General features: G+C 39.8%; 2 protein-coding genes across 2 annotated transcripts; one reads left to right on the forward strand and one right to left on the reverse strand.

The window, feature by feature from the left end:
• The first annotated feature begins 2,791 nt into the window (after positions 1–2,791).
• On the forward strand, positions 2,792–10,553 carry LOC122660514 (probable protein phosphatase 2C 55). The gene is made up of 4 exons (XM_043855851.1): positions 2,792–3,743; positions 4,953–5,277; positions 8,827–8,976; positions 10,169–10,553. The coding sequence occupies exons 1-4, from the start codon at positions 2,977–2,979 to the stop codon at positions 10,478–10,480; spliced, it is 1,554 nt and encodes a 517-aa protein (XP_043711786.1). The 5' UTR covers positions 2,792–2,976; the 3' UTR covers positions 10,481–10,553.
• Positions 10,554–10,953: 400 nt separating this feature from the next.
• On the reverse strand, positions 10,954–13,307 carry LOC122658110 (vicilin-like seed storage protein At2g18540). The gene is made up of 5 exons (XM_043853005.1): positions 13,010–13,307; positions 12,728–12,906; positions 12,556–12,636; positions 12,173–12,469; positions 10,954–12,069 (listed from the first exon to the last, which is right to left on the reverse strand). The coding sequence occupies exons 1-5, from the start codon at positions 13,305–13,307 to the stop codon at positions 10,954–10,956; spliced, it is 1,971 nt and encodes a 656-aa protein (XP_043708940.1).
• Positions 13,308–14,811: the final 1,504 nt, after the last annotated feature.

Consider the following 14,811-nt stretch of genomic DNA (forward strand, 5'->3'; position numbering starts at 1 on the left):
CCATTCCGAAAGGAAATAATGTAAATACCATGGACCAGAATCCTCTCCAGCGTACATCAGATGGCTGGGTGCTGCCCAGCCGTCTGATGCGCACTGGTGCACTGGAGAGGATTTTCATGCAACTACCCTGCACTCAAATAGGATTTTTTTTTTTGGGGGGGTAAAACCAAATAGGACTTATTGAGAGAGAGAGAGAGAGAGAGAGAGGTAAAAACGTAAAAAATGATGGTGGATGAGGAAATGGTATTGTTTTGGGTAATTTTGTAGTACATCTCTTCATCTTAGGTAATTTGGTTAAGGAAAATATTAGGTGGATAATTTGAGAAACTGAAACTCATCTGTAGGTAATCTTAAGCTTTTGCAAGAGCAAACAGATATATATATATAAATCGTTTGTTGGTCATTAGGGAAATTGAAACTCATTTGTAAGTAATCTTAAGCTTTGCCCGCTTCAATTAAGGAAGCGGGGGGCTGCCTTGACCAATGGGTAGGGTTGGATGTGAGGGGCAAGGTAGTCCTTTTCGTGGTTGGTGGGAGTTAGACTGACACAGGGAGACACCCCGGTATCATAATTTACTATCATGAAAGGTTTCTATCCCACAAAAAAAGGGAGAATGTTCTCTGTGCCACAGCGCAGGTTGCGTCTAGGCACATGGGCCTGCCACTTAGGGGGGCATGGTGGTCATTGCACCCACCCCCATGTGCCTGGGCGCAGCTTGCGCTGCGACACAGAGAATAGCATCCCCACCCCCCCCAAAAAAAAAAAAAAACTTTTATGGGAAGAAGAACATCGTCTGATTGGTGGCCATGCATGCATCAATATGGGACCCAATGAAGGGATGTCCAAGGGCATCGACTAGGGGGATTTTTTATTTTGTAGTGAGCGAAACAATCATTTCAAGGAAGGTCGTGCTTGGCACGTTGGTCAAGTGCTCACTTGCTGAACACTTTGTCACGGGTTCAAGTCCTAAAAACAATCTCTTTGAAAACAGGGGTAAGGCTGTGTACATTTGACTCTCCCCCAGATCCTGCTAAACGCGGTAGCCTTGTGCACTGATACGACCTTTTGCAACAATCATTTCAAGGGAGGCTGTGTCTGCATGTAAGCTGCATGCAACCAGACAACGTTCTTTTTCCATACTTGTATAAAAGGTAGGGATTGATCCCTTGTTTTGAGAGAAAAGTCATTTGAAGGAAGACAAACAATGGATTGAGAGAGAATTCTTTGAAGTAAGATGAACAGTGGATTGAGATTCTAAGGCCCAGATCAAATCATGCTTGATATATCTCTCATGGATTCATGTTGTCCATGAAAATGCCGATTACACCTTCTCCTGGGTTATTGGGTAAGCAAAGCTGGAAGTGACAAATGTCTTTTTGGCTCCGCCTTTTACAAATTACAAGGAAAGGAAAGAAAAGGAAAGGAAAATACAATCAATTAAAAATAAGGGGAAAGGTTTCATATACGGTCGTGTAAACCGTGTATGTGAGAGGTTGGGAGTTTCAAGGCATTAATTAATGAGTGAGTATTTATGACTTTTCCAACTTTTCCCTCTCACGTACACGGTTTATACGACCGTGTACAAAACCTTTCTCCTAAAAATAAAATTACAATTTAATCCTTGAAAAAATTAATTGCATAAGCATATCATATATTTAATTATTTATTACTAAAATTACACTTTTAATTTAAGTTAATTCATTTTCTTCCCTTTTATTTTCCTTGAAACCAGAGGGAGCTTTTAGGAATCATGGATATGGATAGCCTCCATTAATTTTGGAACAAAATAAATCCCAAAGGCCCAAACTCTGATAAGAGAGGAGAAAGGCTCAAAGAGCTCTCCACGACAAAATTTATTTGAAAGGACGATATTAGCCTCCTTGAAAAAATTAATTGCATAATCATATCATATATTTATTACTAAAATTACATTTTCAATTTAATTTAATTTAATTTTCTTCCCTTTGAGGAATCATGGTGGATAGATAGCCTCCATGAATTTTGGAACCAAATAAAGCCCAAAAGCCCAAAAGAGAGGAAAAAGAGTTCCACGACAACATTTCACTGAAAGGACGATAGTAGCCTCACATCTAGACAACCATGCGTACGAAATGTCTGATGGACAATTTAGTCCGACAAAATGTTGTTCCCCTTGATAATGTAAAACCAGTAAGGGTATGTTAGTAAATATATCTTAATTTGAATTTGTGTCTAATTAGGGCTTAATCAGAAGCTTACACGAACTTTCCTTTTTTTTTGCTAAACTACACGAACTTTCCTGATCAACGATTTTGCGACTCTAACTATAAATCTAGAGTTTTAGATATAAAACAGACGAAAGATGGGAGAAATACAGGGAATGGAAGGGCTCGTGCCTTTCCACCTAACCTCGAACATCTATCGGAACTTCAATCATCGGTTCTTCCTCTTCCCGTCGCTGCCGTCATTGTCTTTTGTTGTCTGTTTCTCTCCTCCAATATAAAGGGATCGGAATATATCAGTTAGGAGATTCGAATTTTTTGGATCTTCATCCATTGAGGTTCTGTGGAGCTACATCTAGTTTCTTGCCCAGGTTTTTTCCCCTATCTTAACTATCTGATTCTATATAGTTATTTATCTTACTGTCGATAATGGCTTTTAGCTCGAAATCTGGTAGGTTTATGTGAATTTCTCTTTTTTTCGAATCTGATTTATGTGTAGATTTGTTTTGGAGTTCCAGTATTTGTTGGTTAAGAGAAAAGCTTGGTATCTCATAATCATTATTTGTTTTTTCTCTTTCTTGTCTTCCTTCAACTATCAGGGTTTCAACTTCTAGTAGTTCATTGAAGGGGCGGAAGTAGGTTGTGTGTGCTTTCTGATAACTGAAGGGGTAGATGTATTAAGAGTTATGAGATTTGCTGTTGTGCATAGTGTTAACGGTTGGGTTCTATGCAATATAGGGATTCGAGTAATTCTGTTTTATTTGAGAGGGTAAGATGCCATCTTCTTATTTTTCGAAGCTGAACCTTGAGCTGCGGTCTGGTTTCCGGAGACTGATCACGGGGAAACAAGTTGGACTCGCGAGTTCCGTGGAAGTTCTTCTTGAGCAAGGAAAATTGTTGTTCACAAATTCTGGGTTGTCTCTTTTGAGACCAATTTCAACCATTGCTGAAGGGCATTTATTCTTGAGACCTGGTGTAATTAGTGCTGTGCGTTCAGATCCTAAAATCGTTGACCAACGTAGGAACTTATCAGTTGTTGGAGCTCTTTCACGAACATTTTCTATTCCTTCTGTGTCTGGACCATCTTGTCAGGTTTGTGAGTACCATATCAATCGCCTGTTATCGGACTCCAGCCCAGTTTCGCTAGGCAGTCCAATTAAGCGGACAATCATGGCTGCTTGTGGCTCTGGATCTTTATTGGGTTACCACCGTCTGGATAACCTAACATCAAGGGATGACCGTCTCTCAAACTCCATTAAAAGAGCTGGTATTTCTTACGGCAATGGAAATTTTGACAGTTGCATAAAAGTTACCATGAGTTTGAGAAGCCAAGAACCATCCCACAGTTGTATGATATATGGATATTTCATTTTTGATGTGGCAAGGAGGAGTTGCGGCTTCAATTCATTAGTGGGTCTAGGGTCAAAAAAATTTTACAGTTCATCTTCTTCGTATTACTCTACCAGGGCTGCTTCTGAGGTATCGTTTGATGGCTCAGCTCGTGAAGAACAGCAGCCAAACTCTGCAGTTTCATCTGATCAGTATGTCCTCTCATCTTCTTCTTTCCCTTTGTGCTTTTCCTAGGAATTTATCAGAATGCATCCATAAATCCCTGGTATTGATTATGTGAAAATATTTTGTACTTTATGTGCCCACATATACTCTATCTGGTGATATGGCCTACAAGCACAATTGAATGTGTATTAATATTTGATTGTATCTTTGTTTCAGTACTATCAATGCACAGCAGTCTTTCTTTCATCACAAGTCATAGCTATTGGTAGTTAAATTCTCTTCTTAGAGGTAGTGATAGAAGAACAGAAATTTGTCATATAGCTTTGGTTCTTGTGGTGTTTGGTTTCCCTTTCTTACTCTTGTGCTTATTAATGAGGAATATATGAAGCCATGCATGCTCCCATGCTGCATTCTCTAAAAAATTCCACTGCTTGCTATGTGTTACATATTTTTATGGCCTTGTAGTTGACATTTGTGTGTAATTTGCAGTGCTAAGCCATCTAGGCATGGGTAAAAGAACAGAGGATGTAACTTTAGATTTGTATAATGCACATTCTCAGGGTATAGGGGATTGTAACATATTGTTTTTTTTATCAATAATTTTAATAAACTATTTTTTCTTCTTACTTGTTGAATATATTATGCTTCATAAGTTGGTATGATCCTGTCCCAGGTGACATCACATAGTTTTATTGTGTTATACAATGAAATGCTCTGCAAAAAGATTCAGAATTTACAAGTTTCATACACAAAATTTAGCCATTATAGATAAATTTTTTCCACTCTAAAATCTTTGTTTTCTTTACAAATAGAAGCCCAATATGTCTTCATTGTTAAAGCAACTCTATAAGTTGGTTGAGTGTCATCATCAGTGATCACTATTCCATTCCAACCATTCTTTCCATACAACAGCATCCAGCGGTGATTATCATGGTATCATCTGCTTCCTGTCCTTGGCAAAGGTGATCCATATGATGAACTTCATGCACTATGAAGACTCAACATTTCCCAAAGTCTGTGATAAGGAGAGACCAGTCCTCATTTGCATTCAGACAGTGCGGCAGAAAAACTAATTCATGGATCATAGTTGGGTCACCTAGACGCTGTGACAACTATGTCATGGATTCTATAGACCAGTATACATTAGATATATCTTCCAATAAAAATGGCTTATTAGATGCACCAATAATTACCCTTCTTTCGTACTTGCTTATGCTGCTTGGTTTTGACTACAGGAAAATTCTAGGTGACAGAACCTTAAAGCTGCTTTCAGGATCATGTTATCTACCACATCCTGATAAAGAAGAAACTGGTGGGGAGGATGCTCATTTTATTTGTGTGGATGAGCAAGCCATAGGTGTAGCAGATGGTGTTGGTGGGTGGGCAGATCTTGGTGTTGATGCAGGGCAATATGCGAGGGAACTCATGTCTCATTCAGTTACTGCAATCCAGGAAGAGCCAAAAGGCTCCATTGACCCTGCAAGGGTTCTGGAGAAAGCTCACTTGAGCACAAAAGCCAAAGGATCATCAACTGCGTGTATCATTGCACTCACAGAGCAGGTTTGGTATTTCTGTTTTTTGCTGATAAGCTAGTTCTATAAATACGAGATTTGGTCATTCAAATGGGGGGGCTTATAAGTTCAAGGAAGGAACTAAAGAGTGGAAAAATTTAGGATTAAACAATGTTGTTCATAGTTATCAAGGCGACGCCTAGGCGTCCAGGCTCCTTGGTTGCCTAGGTGGACGCCTTCGGCTGCTTTGTTGGTGTCATCACCTAGAATTTGGACCCTCTCCAACACATTGGTCGCCTTGCCACCTTGATACCTATTATGTTGTTGATGGGATGCAAAATTTTAAATTCCTTCATTTATGAATATGTTTTCTGTACTGGCCAAGGTTCGATCCTTACCTTTTACTAGTGTCATTTAGCAATAATTTAATTGAATGGTCACTAACTTTTAGTTGTTGGAAAGAAACATTAATGGAGACTAGTCACAAGTGATAGCCAGTCTACAAGAGGATCACAAAGTTTAGGTCCTGCAACAGTAAATACTTCGATCGGTTCTCAGATTTGCAGATTTGCAGGAAATTTCAGAACAATAAAATAAAAAAAATAAGAAATCGAATAAGGGATGAAAAAGATAGGGTAGTCTCTCAGACTCGGGTCTCTCACCCACGGCCTCTCACCATACTCTCTCACAGAGCAAAGCACAAAGCTATGTTTTTTTCTTCCCTCGATCTCATTAATCAAATTCGTGTACAAGGCTGTAGTTCCATACAAACTTGTATAGAAGATTCAAAAACAGACGCAAACGCTAAACGAGAGAGATATAACCCAATTCTTAACTAATAAGGTAACATAAACTAATTAGGAAACTAACATAATGAAAGGAACTGTCTCGAAACATGACTCTAACTAAACTAATTAAGTACCATTTTTTGTACTTCCTACCTATATTTTAGGCCCATTAAAATGGCCCACTACAAAGAAAACCCATTGTATCAAAGGCCCAACGCCTTCATAATCCAATCAAGGCTTATTTCCAATAAAATAAGCCCTTTAGATGACTTGTCTACATCAATTCTCCACTGTTTGAAAAAAAAAAAAAAAAAAAAAAAAACTCATCCACGAGTTTGGTAGAGATGTCAAATCAGACTTGCATGATCATCCTTCAATGGGAAGTAGAATTCAACAACCTTCATCTGCTGTCCCTCAACGGCTCTGATACTAATTTGATTGGGGTGGGGATTGAAAGAATAACCTCCCAGACAAAATCCCAAGATAACCCAACTCAAATAGACAACCTAAAAATTGACAGAAAAATAAACTATCACACTTGAAAGCCAAACTCTGGGAAACAATCACTACTAGGAAGAATAAGAACTCTTAAAAAGATGGAACCATTCCAACGGTTAAATCTAATTTGAAAATTAAGGATTTCAGAATCTTCCTCAGTATCTTGGGCAGCAACAACAACATTTGTGGTCCATGACTTCTGTGGACAAAATTTAGCCAAGTGTCTAAACTTGTTGCAGTAGTATCACTTCGTTTTGTTGTTGGCGTTCATAGGAGTTTTCCCCTTATCAGCATATGATGGAGTATGGTTCGGTCTACCTGTGAATGGAGGTGGACGTGTAGTTGCTGGTGGTCTTTTGGACTCCCCGACTTGGTTGCCATATGATCAAACGTGGATCTTCATTAACTCTTCTGCCTCTAATGCCCTGTCATAACAATCATGAAGATCATACACAATAGTTGTGCCCATTGCTTTCCTGACCTTTCGAAGTAGACCCAGTTTGTACTGAGATATCAACTGCATATCATCTTCTTCAATTCCTAGCCGTGATAACATACCATCAAACTAGTCTGTGTATTCAGATATAGACATTGTACCCTGGTGTAGTGTGTTCAACTGGTTTTGTAGAAAAAGCAAAAAAGACTGTGGAAGGTACTTGCTCTTAAGATCAGTCTTCATGTAATCCCAGGTAGTAACAGTTGTCCCTCGTTCTCTTGGTTTCGATTCTCTTGGCTTCTTCACCACCACTATCTGGCTGGTCCAATACACTTTGTTTTGATTAGCTTGATTTTTCTAGCTTCCAACATATCAAACCAGTCAAAGTAGTCATCTACTACATTAACCCAATCAAGGGACAACTGTGGATTAAGCTTTCCATTGTATTCTTTCAGCTCCAACTTCACCTTCTGATTGTCATCAAGAGGCCTAGGTGGATAGCCATTGTTGTGACCACTGTATGGTCTGGGATGAGGCTCATATGGATCCCCAGGCAAACTGGTGGTGTAAATGTCCTCTGTGAAAGTCGTCCCTGGTACTAGTTGGTGTTCTGAGATGTAGCTGGTGAAGGATGATGTTCACCTCTGTGATTCTCTGGAGTGTTTTGTGGAGATGTTGTATTAGCTAGCGATGTCACTGTTCAGTTGTTGCTTCAGTGAGTTCACCTTGTCGATCAGACTCTTGATCATATCAATTAATTGTTGTATGGATCCTTTGTCGCCTGTAGAGTTATTACTTGGAGTAGCGATAACTTTGATACCAAATAATGGAAACCAGTCACAATTAATAACCAGTCTGTAAGAGGATCGCAAACTTCAGGTCCAACAACAGTAAGTACTTCAATTGGCTTTCAATTTTGCAGGAAATCTTGTAACAATAAAATAAAAAACAAGAAATTGAAAAAGGAAATAAGAAGATAGGGTAGTCTCTCTCAGACTCGGGCCTCTCGCCCACGGCCTCTCACTGTATTTTGGTCTCTCACCAATTGCATCTTACCATACTCTCTCACAGAGCAAAACACAAAGTTACGTTTTTTTTTCTTTCTCAATCTGATTATCAAATTTATGTACAGGGCTGTAACCCTTTACAAACTTATATAAAATACTGAAAAATAGACTCGAACACTAAAAAGGAAACACCTAATCCAATCCTTAATTAATAAGATAACATAAACTAACAAGAAAAATAACAAAAGAAACTGACTAGAAACATGACTCTAACTAAATTAATAGATCTCCCTTTTTTTTTTGTATTTTCTACCCATATTTTAGGCTCATTAAAGTGGCCCATTACAAAAAAAACCCATGAGATCACAGTCCAGATATCTAAATAATCTAATCCAAGGCTTATTTCCAATAAAATAAACCCTTTAAGTGACTTACTGCATAAAAAATGTAACACTTTATAGGTCACTCAACTGGGTGAGTTCCTCTCAACCAAAGTCCGCACCATCCTGCTTCCATACCACTCACTACCATTCCTAAACTTGCACGAGGACTTGACCAGGTGTTATTGTCGGAACATTCTGTACATTATACTATTTTTCTAATTTTCAAGTACATTTCCAGATAGGGTGGAATTTTGCTGCTGTCTTTTTTTCACTTATTGTTGTTTCCTCTTTCATATCTTAATTAAAATGAATTGGCCTTCCTATTCAACTCAGATATTGTGATTTGATTTGATTTTTGTTTAAATTGTTTTTCTTGGTTTGTGCACTCTTATTTAACAAGATCAGTGTCAGAAAATTAAAACCATGCATGTCAGCCAAAGGTTTCCGTTCTTTCAAGTGATTTGTTCATTTGTGTTCTTCCTGTAGGGTCTACATGCCATTAACCTGGGTGATAGTGGCTTTATAGTAGTAAGAGATGGATGTACTGTCTTCCGTTCTCCTGTACAGCAGCATGGATTCAATTTCACGTACCAACTAGAGTGCGGAAATGATGGTGATTTACCTAGCTCTGGTCAGGTTAGTTAATTCACTGTGTCCTACCTTACTTAGAGAGTGTATAGATGCCGATTTACTGTGTTTTCAACCACTATATCAATCTTTCTTTGACTGTATGCACTTGGTGATGCTTTGGATGATGAACATGGAGAAAAAGGAACTAAAAATACACATACAATTTGATTGCTTATAATAGTATTCCGACTGAAGTATAATGCGTCACTATTTGCCACATGGCAGTACATGAGTTAGTTCATGTGATAGAGGACCAAGCAAGCATCTGATAGGTACAATTTCAGCTTAACATGAGTAGAGCACGTATCTAAAATTACAAAAGTTGCCATTTTGTATTTTATATTCTTTTCCATTGATTGTATTTTAGTAATTGAACTAAAACTTTGAATCAGAGTTTGAACGACTTTTCTTGCTTTGGACTAAATTGGGCATTGAGATGTATGTGATATTAACCCATGTACTGCCATGTGGCAAATAGTGAAGCGTTATATTTCAATAGGCATAGTGCCGCCCAGAAAGACCCGTATGTACATTATAGGCAAAATATTCCAGCACTACCTTGTTTCAGGTTGGATGGGCTCAAATTTTTTTGGGTAAGTAGATCCCAAATTCCCTTGCTCACGTGTCAAGTTATATGAGTATGATAGGCATGCATGAATATACATTAGAAATTAGAATAATGGACATAAATGGGAAGAACCATGCACATAAATGGAAGTATTTGATAGAATTTAAAGTTACTACATAACTAATCTAGAGCATGTCCTCTCTATAACAGTCGGAATAATGAAACCACATATCCATGGAGCATAATGAGGGTGGATTTATCAAAGCAGGGCAGGAGAATGAGTTTTCCCATTCTCAGTGATAGAAAATATTGATATCCGAATATATTCCATCTGGGGGAGCCTTAAGGTCTGCTAGTTCCACCATACTGGATTGGTTGATCTAAAGGAATTGGAAGTTAAAATACTATACAAAACACTGGAAATTTCTGAAGGGTAAAATGCTATCATCATAAGCTGCTCCGCACACAAAAAAGCTGGAAAGATTATATTGTGACAAATATTTGCAAGCGTATGTATTGTTTCATGACTTTCTTTGTTGTGTGTTTGTATAGTTTCTTGTTGTGTGGAGTTGTTAGTACTTGCTAAACGATTACTAACTCACGAGAGGATTTAAATGTGAATATTACCAGGTGTTCACAATCCCTGTTGCTCCGGGAGATGTAGTCATAGCAGGCACCGATGGACTGTTCGACAACTTGTACAACAATGAAGTGACTGCGGTGGTGGTCCATGCCATGAGGGCTGGATTGGAGCCTCAGGTGACGGCTCAGAAAATAGCAGCCTTGGCACGTCAGCGAGCGCAGGATAAAGACAGGCAGACACCATTCTCCACCGCAGCACAAGACGCTGGCTTTCGCTACTACGGTGGTAAGCTTGATGACATTACTGTTGTCGTTTCCTTCATTAGCAGCTCCTCTTCTACATCTACTGCTGATACATGAAAGATTAGAGTCGTCAACCTCTCCCTTCCAGTCTTCCCCTCACCGCCACTTTTCTTGCTCTTTGTTGGTAGACCCTTTACCTTTGCTTGTACATTGCGTGTGTGTGTGTGTGGACAAAGAAGTGTGGAATTTTCGCTTCTATGAAAGGGAGAAGTTTAGTGAAGCACTTGTGTTCTAGGATATAGCGAGTGTTAGCCCTGCTGGAGCCTGTAGGTTGTAAAACCACTCCCTCCCCTCATCGTATTTTATTGAGATTAGATACTTTTCAAAGCAAAACGAACTCAAATTGTCCCAAATCATTATTTGAGGAAAGCTTGAATTTTAAAAGAGGACATGGGTTGCGTTTTACATATTAAAAAGGTGTTTACAAAATAACGAGGACATCGTGTCTGTGAACATCCACGCTTGAGTTACAAAGATGCTCCTCTATGGCACGTCCATTATTTGATTTATGCAGAGTCCACAAGCAAAGATCAGATCCTCCCCTTTCTATTCAAGACTCTTCTGGCTTCACCTTCCCCTTCACCATCCCACTCCTCTCCCCCCCGTCTCCTTTGCCACTCTTCATCTTGCCTTCTTGCCTCTTCTTCTTCCCTCCACCTCTTTCGAGGATCTGACCTCCCAGCTTCCTCTTCCTCCTCGCTCCATCTCTTTCGCCGCTCCGGTCTCCCAGCTTCCTCTTCTTCCCTCTCTTCTTCTTCTTGCTTCTCTCTGCGTCTGGCTGCTTCTCGTCGCCTCTCTTTCTCTCGTTGACGTGCCTCAGCTTCTTCCTCTCTCTGCCATCGGCGAGCTTGCTCCTGTTCCCTCTCTTCTTTCTCTGCTCTCCTCCTGTCCTCTTCTTCCTCCTGCCTCCTTGCCTCTTTTTGTTCTTGTTGCCTCTTTTTTCCGTCTTCCTCTCTCCTCCTGTCCTCTTCTTCCTCCTCTTTCCGCCTGTCCTCTTCTTCCTCCTCTCTCCTCTTGGCCTCTTCTATTTCCTCCTCCTTTTCCTTTGCCTCTTCCTCCTTTCTCTTCCTTTCTTCTGCTTCTTCTTCTTCTCTCCTCTTAGCCTCCTCCTCTTCCTTTCTTTTTCTTTCTTCTTCTCTCCTCCTAGCCTCAGCTTCCTCTTCTTCCTTTTTCTTCCTTTCCTCTTCCCCTTGCCTTTCCTTTTCAATCTCCTGCTCCATTGCTTCCTCTTCTTCCTCGGCACATGAGGTGCACTCCAGTATGATGGATTTAGCCTGTGAAGCTAACAACCGATCAATCGTCGTCATGTTATCAACATTGAATGCTATGGCCAGTATATCTTTCTCCAATGTACGAAGCACGGATCTCCTCCCCGCTAGAAATTGAGGGTAATTCTTCGCTGCCGAAGAACTGAAACCCATGAACACAAACGTGTCGTTGTTGAAGGACATCTGGGCCATGGGGTGGAATCGTGAAACAACGAAAACGTCTCCCTCGCTGACCCGTAACCTCATGTTCTTGCACTTTGACTCATTTGCTTTGCAGCTGGTGCTGCTAGGACAGACGACACGAATCATCCCTTGCCCTTGGGTCACAATTCCTATCTCTGTCGCCCTTGGATTCCAATGAGGCCCCATCATTGAACCCTATTAATCATCAGAAATTTCAGAATCAAGCATATCATTAACTAATTGGTGGACATGATATTTATCAGAATTGACTTCACCACTGAAGCAAAGCATGACTAACCTTAGTTAAGTTCACCATGAAAACCCCAAAATTGGAAGAACCTTTCAAGACCGGCAAGTTCTTGGGTTTCACCTCCAAACTCCAGCCATTGCAATCCTCAAAGTCGTGCTTGGCAGTGAAGAGATTGAAGGCTTTCATCTTGCTGTTAAGTTCCTGGGGATCAGGTCCTTCAAGGGCTTCAATTATCCCAGCTCCCCAGTCCCCTGCTTCCGACTGTTCTGTTCCATTTCTGGACTTTACATGGATGATCGGAGGCTTGGTTCCGTTCGCTATCTCCTCTATCACTTCTTGAGGAACCTTGGGAACAATAATATATACATGTTTGAATAATAACTAACTAACTATGGTCTGTCTGGATGGAATCCTGAAAATGAAATCCTTACCTGGAAAGCCGATTCAAGGATTTTGTCATCCAAGCCCAGAACCAGGTCGGTCACTGTGGAGTAAGCCCCAATATATGACTCCTGTGTTATAAATTCTATCAGGGAAAAAAGGAAAAGAAGCTAGAAACAGAAACGAATCAAGAAAGGGAGATACTTGGATCGATCTTCATACATATGGGTTTTGGTCATTGGTATCACTGAAGATAGCATAAATCCTGAGCCTCTCTCTGGTGGATTCTAAGCTACTTCGCACGAAGAACACGGCACCCGCAGGAATGCTATAGACATCACCTTGCTTCACCTGTACATTATATCTTCCGTCGTCACCAATCCAACTCAAGCTTCCACTCCCTACACAGGATTAAAAAAATACATGAGAGAGAGAGAGAGAGAGAGAGAGAGAGAGATTGAATTTCATTTTAGGATTCAGGTTCGAAGTTTCCATAATACATACCTGTGTGTACATAGAACACCATATTTGCATGCAACAGTACAGGAAGGAAGAGAGAATTGGGATCCAAGGTGATGAACTGAAGATTGTATGGCCTTCGATTGCCATCACTGATTTCAACAACTGAAATCACTCCAGAATCCGTCTTAACGATGGTTCTTCTCTGATCTTTTGTGACCAGAGTTGCTGCACCAGCACCAGATACATCTTTAGAACCTTCAAGCTCAGCAACAGCAGCAGCAAACCATGAGATTAGAATGGCAAACAAAAATGGTGAACTCAGATTTCTTCTCTTCGCCATTTCATGCAGATTAGTGTTGTGTTTGATGAGTGAGGGTGGGGTTTTATAAGAGAAAGTGGGAACAGAATTGAGGGGTAGTACGTGTCTCCCAAGTTGGACGCGTGTATGAGCATATGTGCGGCGTGGCATTTTAATCTTTGGGAACTGAAACTGCTGGTGACTCGTGAGAGAAAAGACAAGACAGAGAAGAGGACTGTTGTTCCAATCGAAGTTTATCAGATAATGCAGACACTGACTCCCAGTCATTAAAATTAAAAAGGTTTTTCAAGGAGGATGTCAATTAAGATAATTTGATAAAGATTTAAGAAGAGTGGTAGGTATTTGATAGGAAGGAAGGAAGGAAGGCACCCCAATGAAAAGGTGCAAACCAATCTTTTGATATAAAAGGGAGCTTAACTAAGTACCTAAACCAGCCCTTTCTTTCAAAATTTCGACAATAAACTAATAAAGGAACCCCCCACAATAAATTGTGAATCACTGGTAGCCAATCTACAATGGACCACCAGATCACATTGCATGAATTAAAGCCATTAATGAACAGATCTACAAGATCAAGGTGGATCAACTATGGATCAAAACACTGGAAAAAAAATCTTCTCCAATTCTCTAAAAGTCTAGTGTTGTGCAGTTTGGGTTGGAGATGTCAACACTTGGCAGGCATGACATCCAACGGTGTCGACTCGAGAAGAAAAAAAGAAAAGAAAAGGGTACAATGCAGCTCGGACCGTTGGATGTCGCACTTGGTAGGTGTCGACCTCTCCACCATGAACTGCACCATGGGGAATTGAAAAGGATTTTAATCTCAAAACACTTCACCATTTTTTTTAGGAGGAGGACGAGGTCAAATCTTCTGCTGGAAAAGTGCAAAAAACATAAGAACTACCTTGAGGGGTATCCCTTGGTTGGAATCCAAGGGGGGCCAAGCGATGGATGCAAATGCAGTCTCATCATGTTTTTTTTTTAACAAAAAACAAAAAGTTTTCTATAAAATAAGATTTTTTATTGTTTATTTTAAGATGAAAAGAAATTTTTTTTTTTTGAAAAATCATGCAAGGTATCATTAGCAAGGCAAATATTATTGTATGCTTGGGATTAGGGGTGTCAACTGGTCGGTTTGGTTCACCCGTTTTGGTGTGAGATTGAGTGAGTCAAAAACATGATCCAATAAGGTTGCACTGGTCTCAGTTTGGTTTTGATTTACTATCAGTTTGGTTTCGGTTTTCTATGTAAATATATTAATAAGTATAGAAAACAATGTTTTTTTATATAAATTTTGGGCCTGCTATCGGTTTATTATCAGGTTATTTTGGTTTCGATCCCGTTTTTTTAAAGTTCTGTTTGGTGCCTTATCAGATTTAGTGCGGTTCAGTTTGGTTTTGGTGTCACAAAACCTCAGCACAAAAATGATCCAGTTAATTCATATCAGCTTCGATTCTATTTTATTTGGAAGAATATCAGCTTGGATTCAGTTCGGACTAGGTTTTGACACCTCTGCTTGAGATGT

This window comes from Telopea speciosissima, chromosome 4 (assembly GCF_018873765.1).
Source record: "Telopea speciosissima isolate NSW1024214 ecotype Mountain lineage chromosome 4, Tspe_v1, whole genome shotgun sequence".
In the NCBI taxonomy this organism is placed as follows: domain Eukaryota; kingdom Viridiplantae; phylum Streptophyta; class Magnoliopsida; order Proteales; family Proteaceae; genus Telopea; species Telopea speciosissima.

Coding starts and splice junctions, on each gene's coding strand:
- LOC122660514 (XM_043855851.1), top strand. CDS start 2,977: ATGCCATCTTCTTATTTTTCGAAGCTGAACCTTGAGCTGCGGTCTGGT. Junction 3,744..4,952: donor TCTGCAGTTTCATCTGATCA/GTATGTCCTCTC, acceptor TTTTGACTACAG/GAAAATTCTAGGTGACAGAA. Junction 5,278..8,826: donor TCATTGCACTCACAGAGCAG/GTTTGGTATTTC, acceptor TTCTTCCTGTAG/GGTCTACATGCCATTAACCT.
- LOC122658110 (XM_043853005.1), bottom strand. CDS start 13,307: ATGGCGAAGAGAAGAAATCTGAGTTCACCATTTTTGTTTGCCATTCTA. Junction 12,907..13,009: donor GGTGTTCTATGTACACACAG/GTATGTATTATG, acceptor AATCCTGTGTAG/GGAGTGGAAGCTTGAGTTGG. Junction 12,470..12,555: donor TCCTTGAATCGGCTTTCCAG/GTAAGGATTTCA, acceptor ATTGTTCCCAAG/GTTCCTCAAGAAGTGATAGA.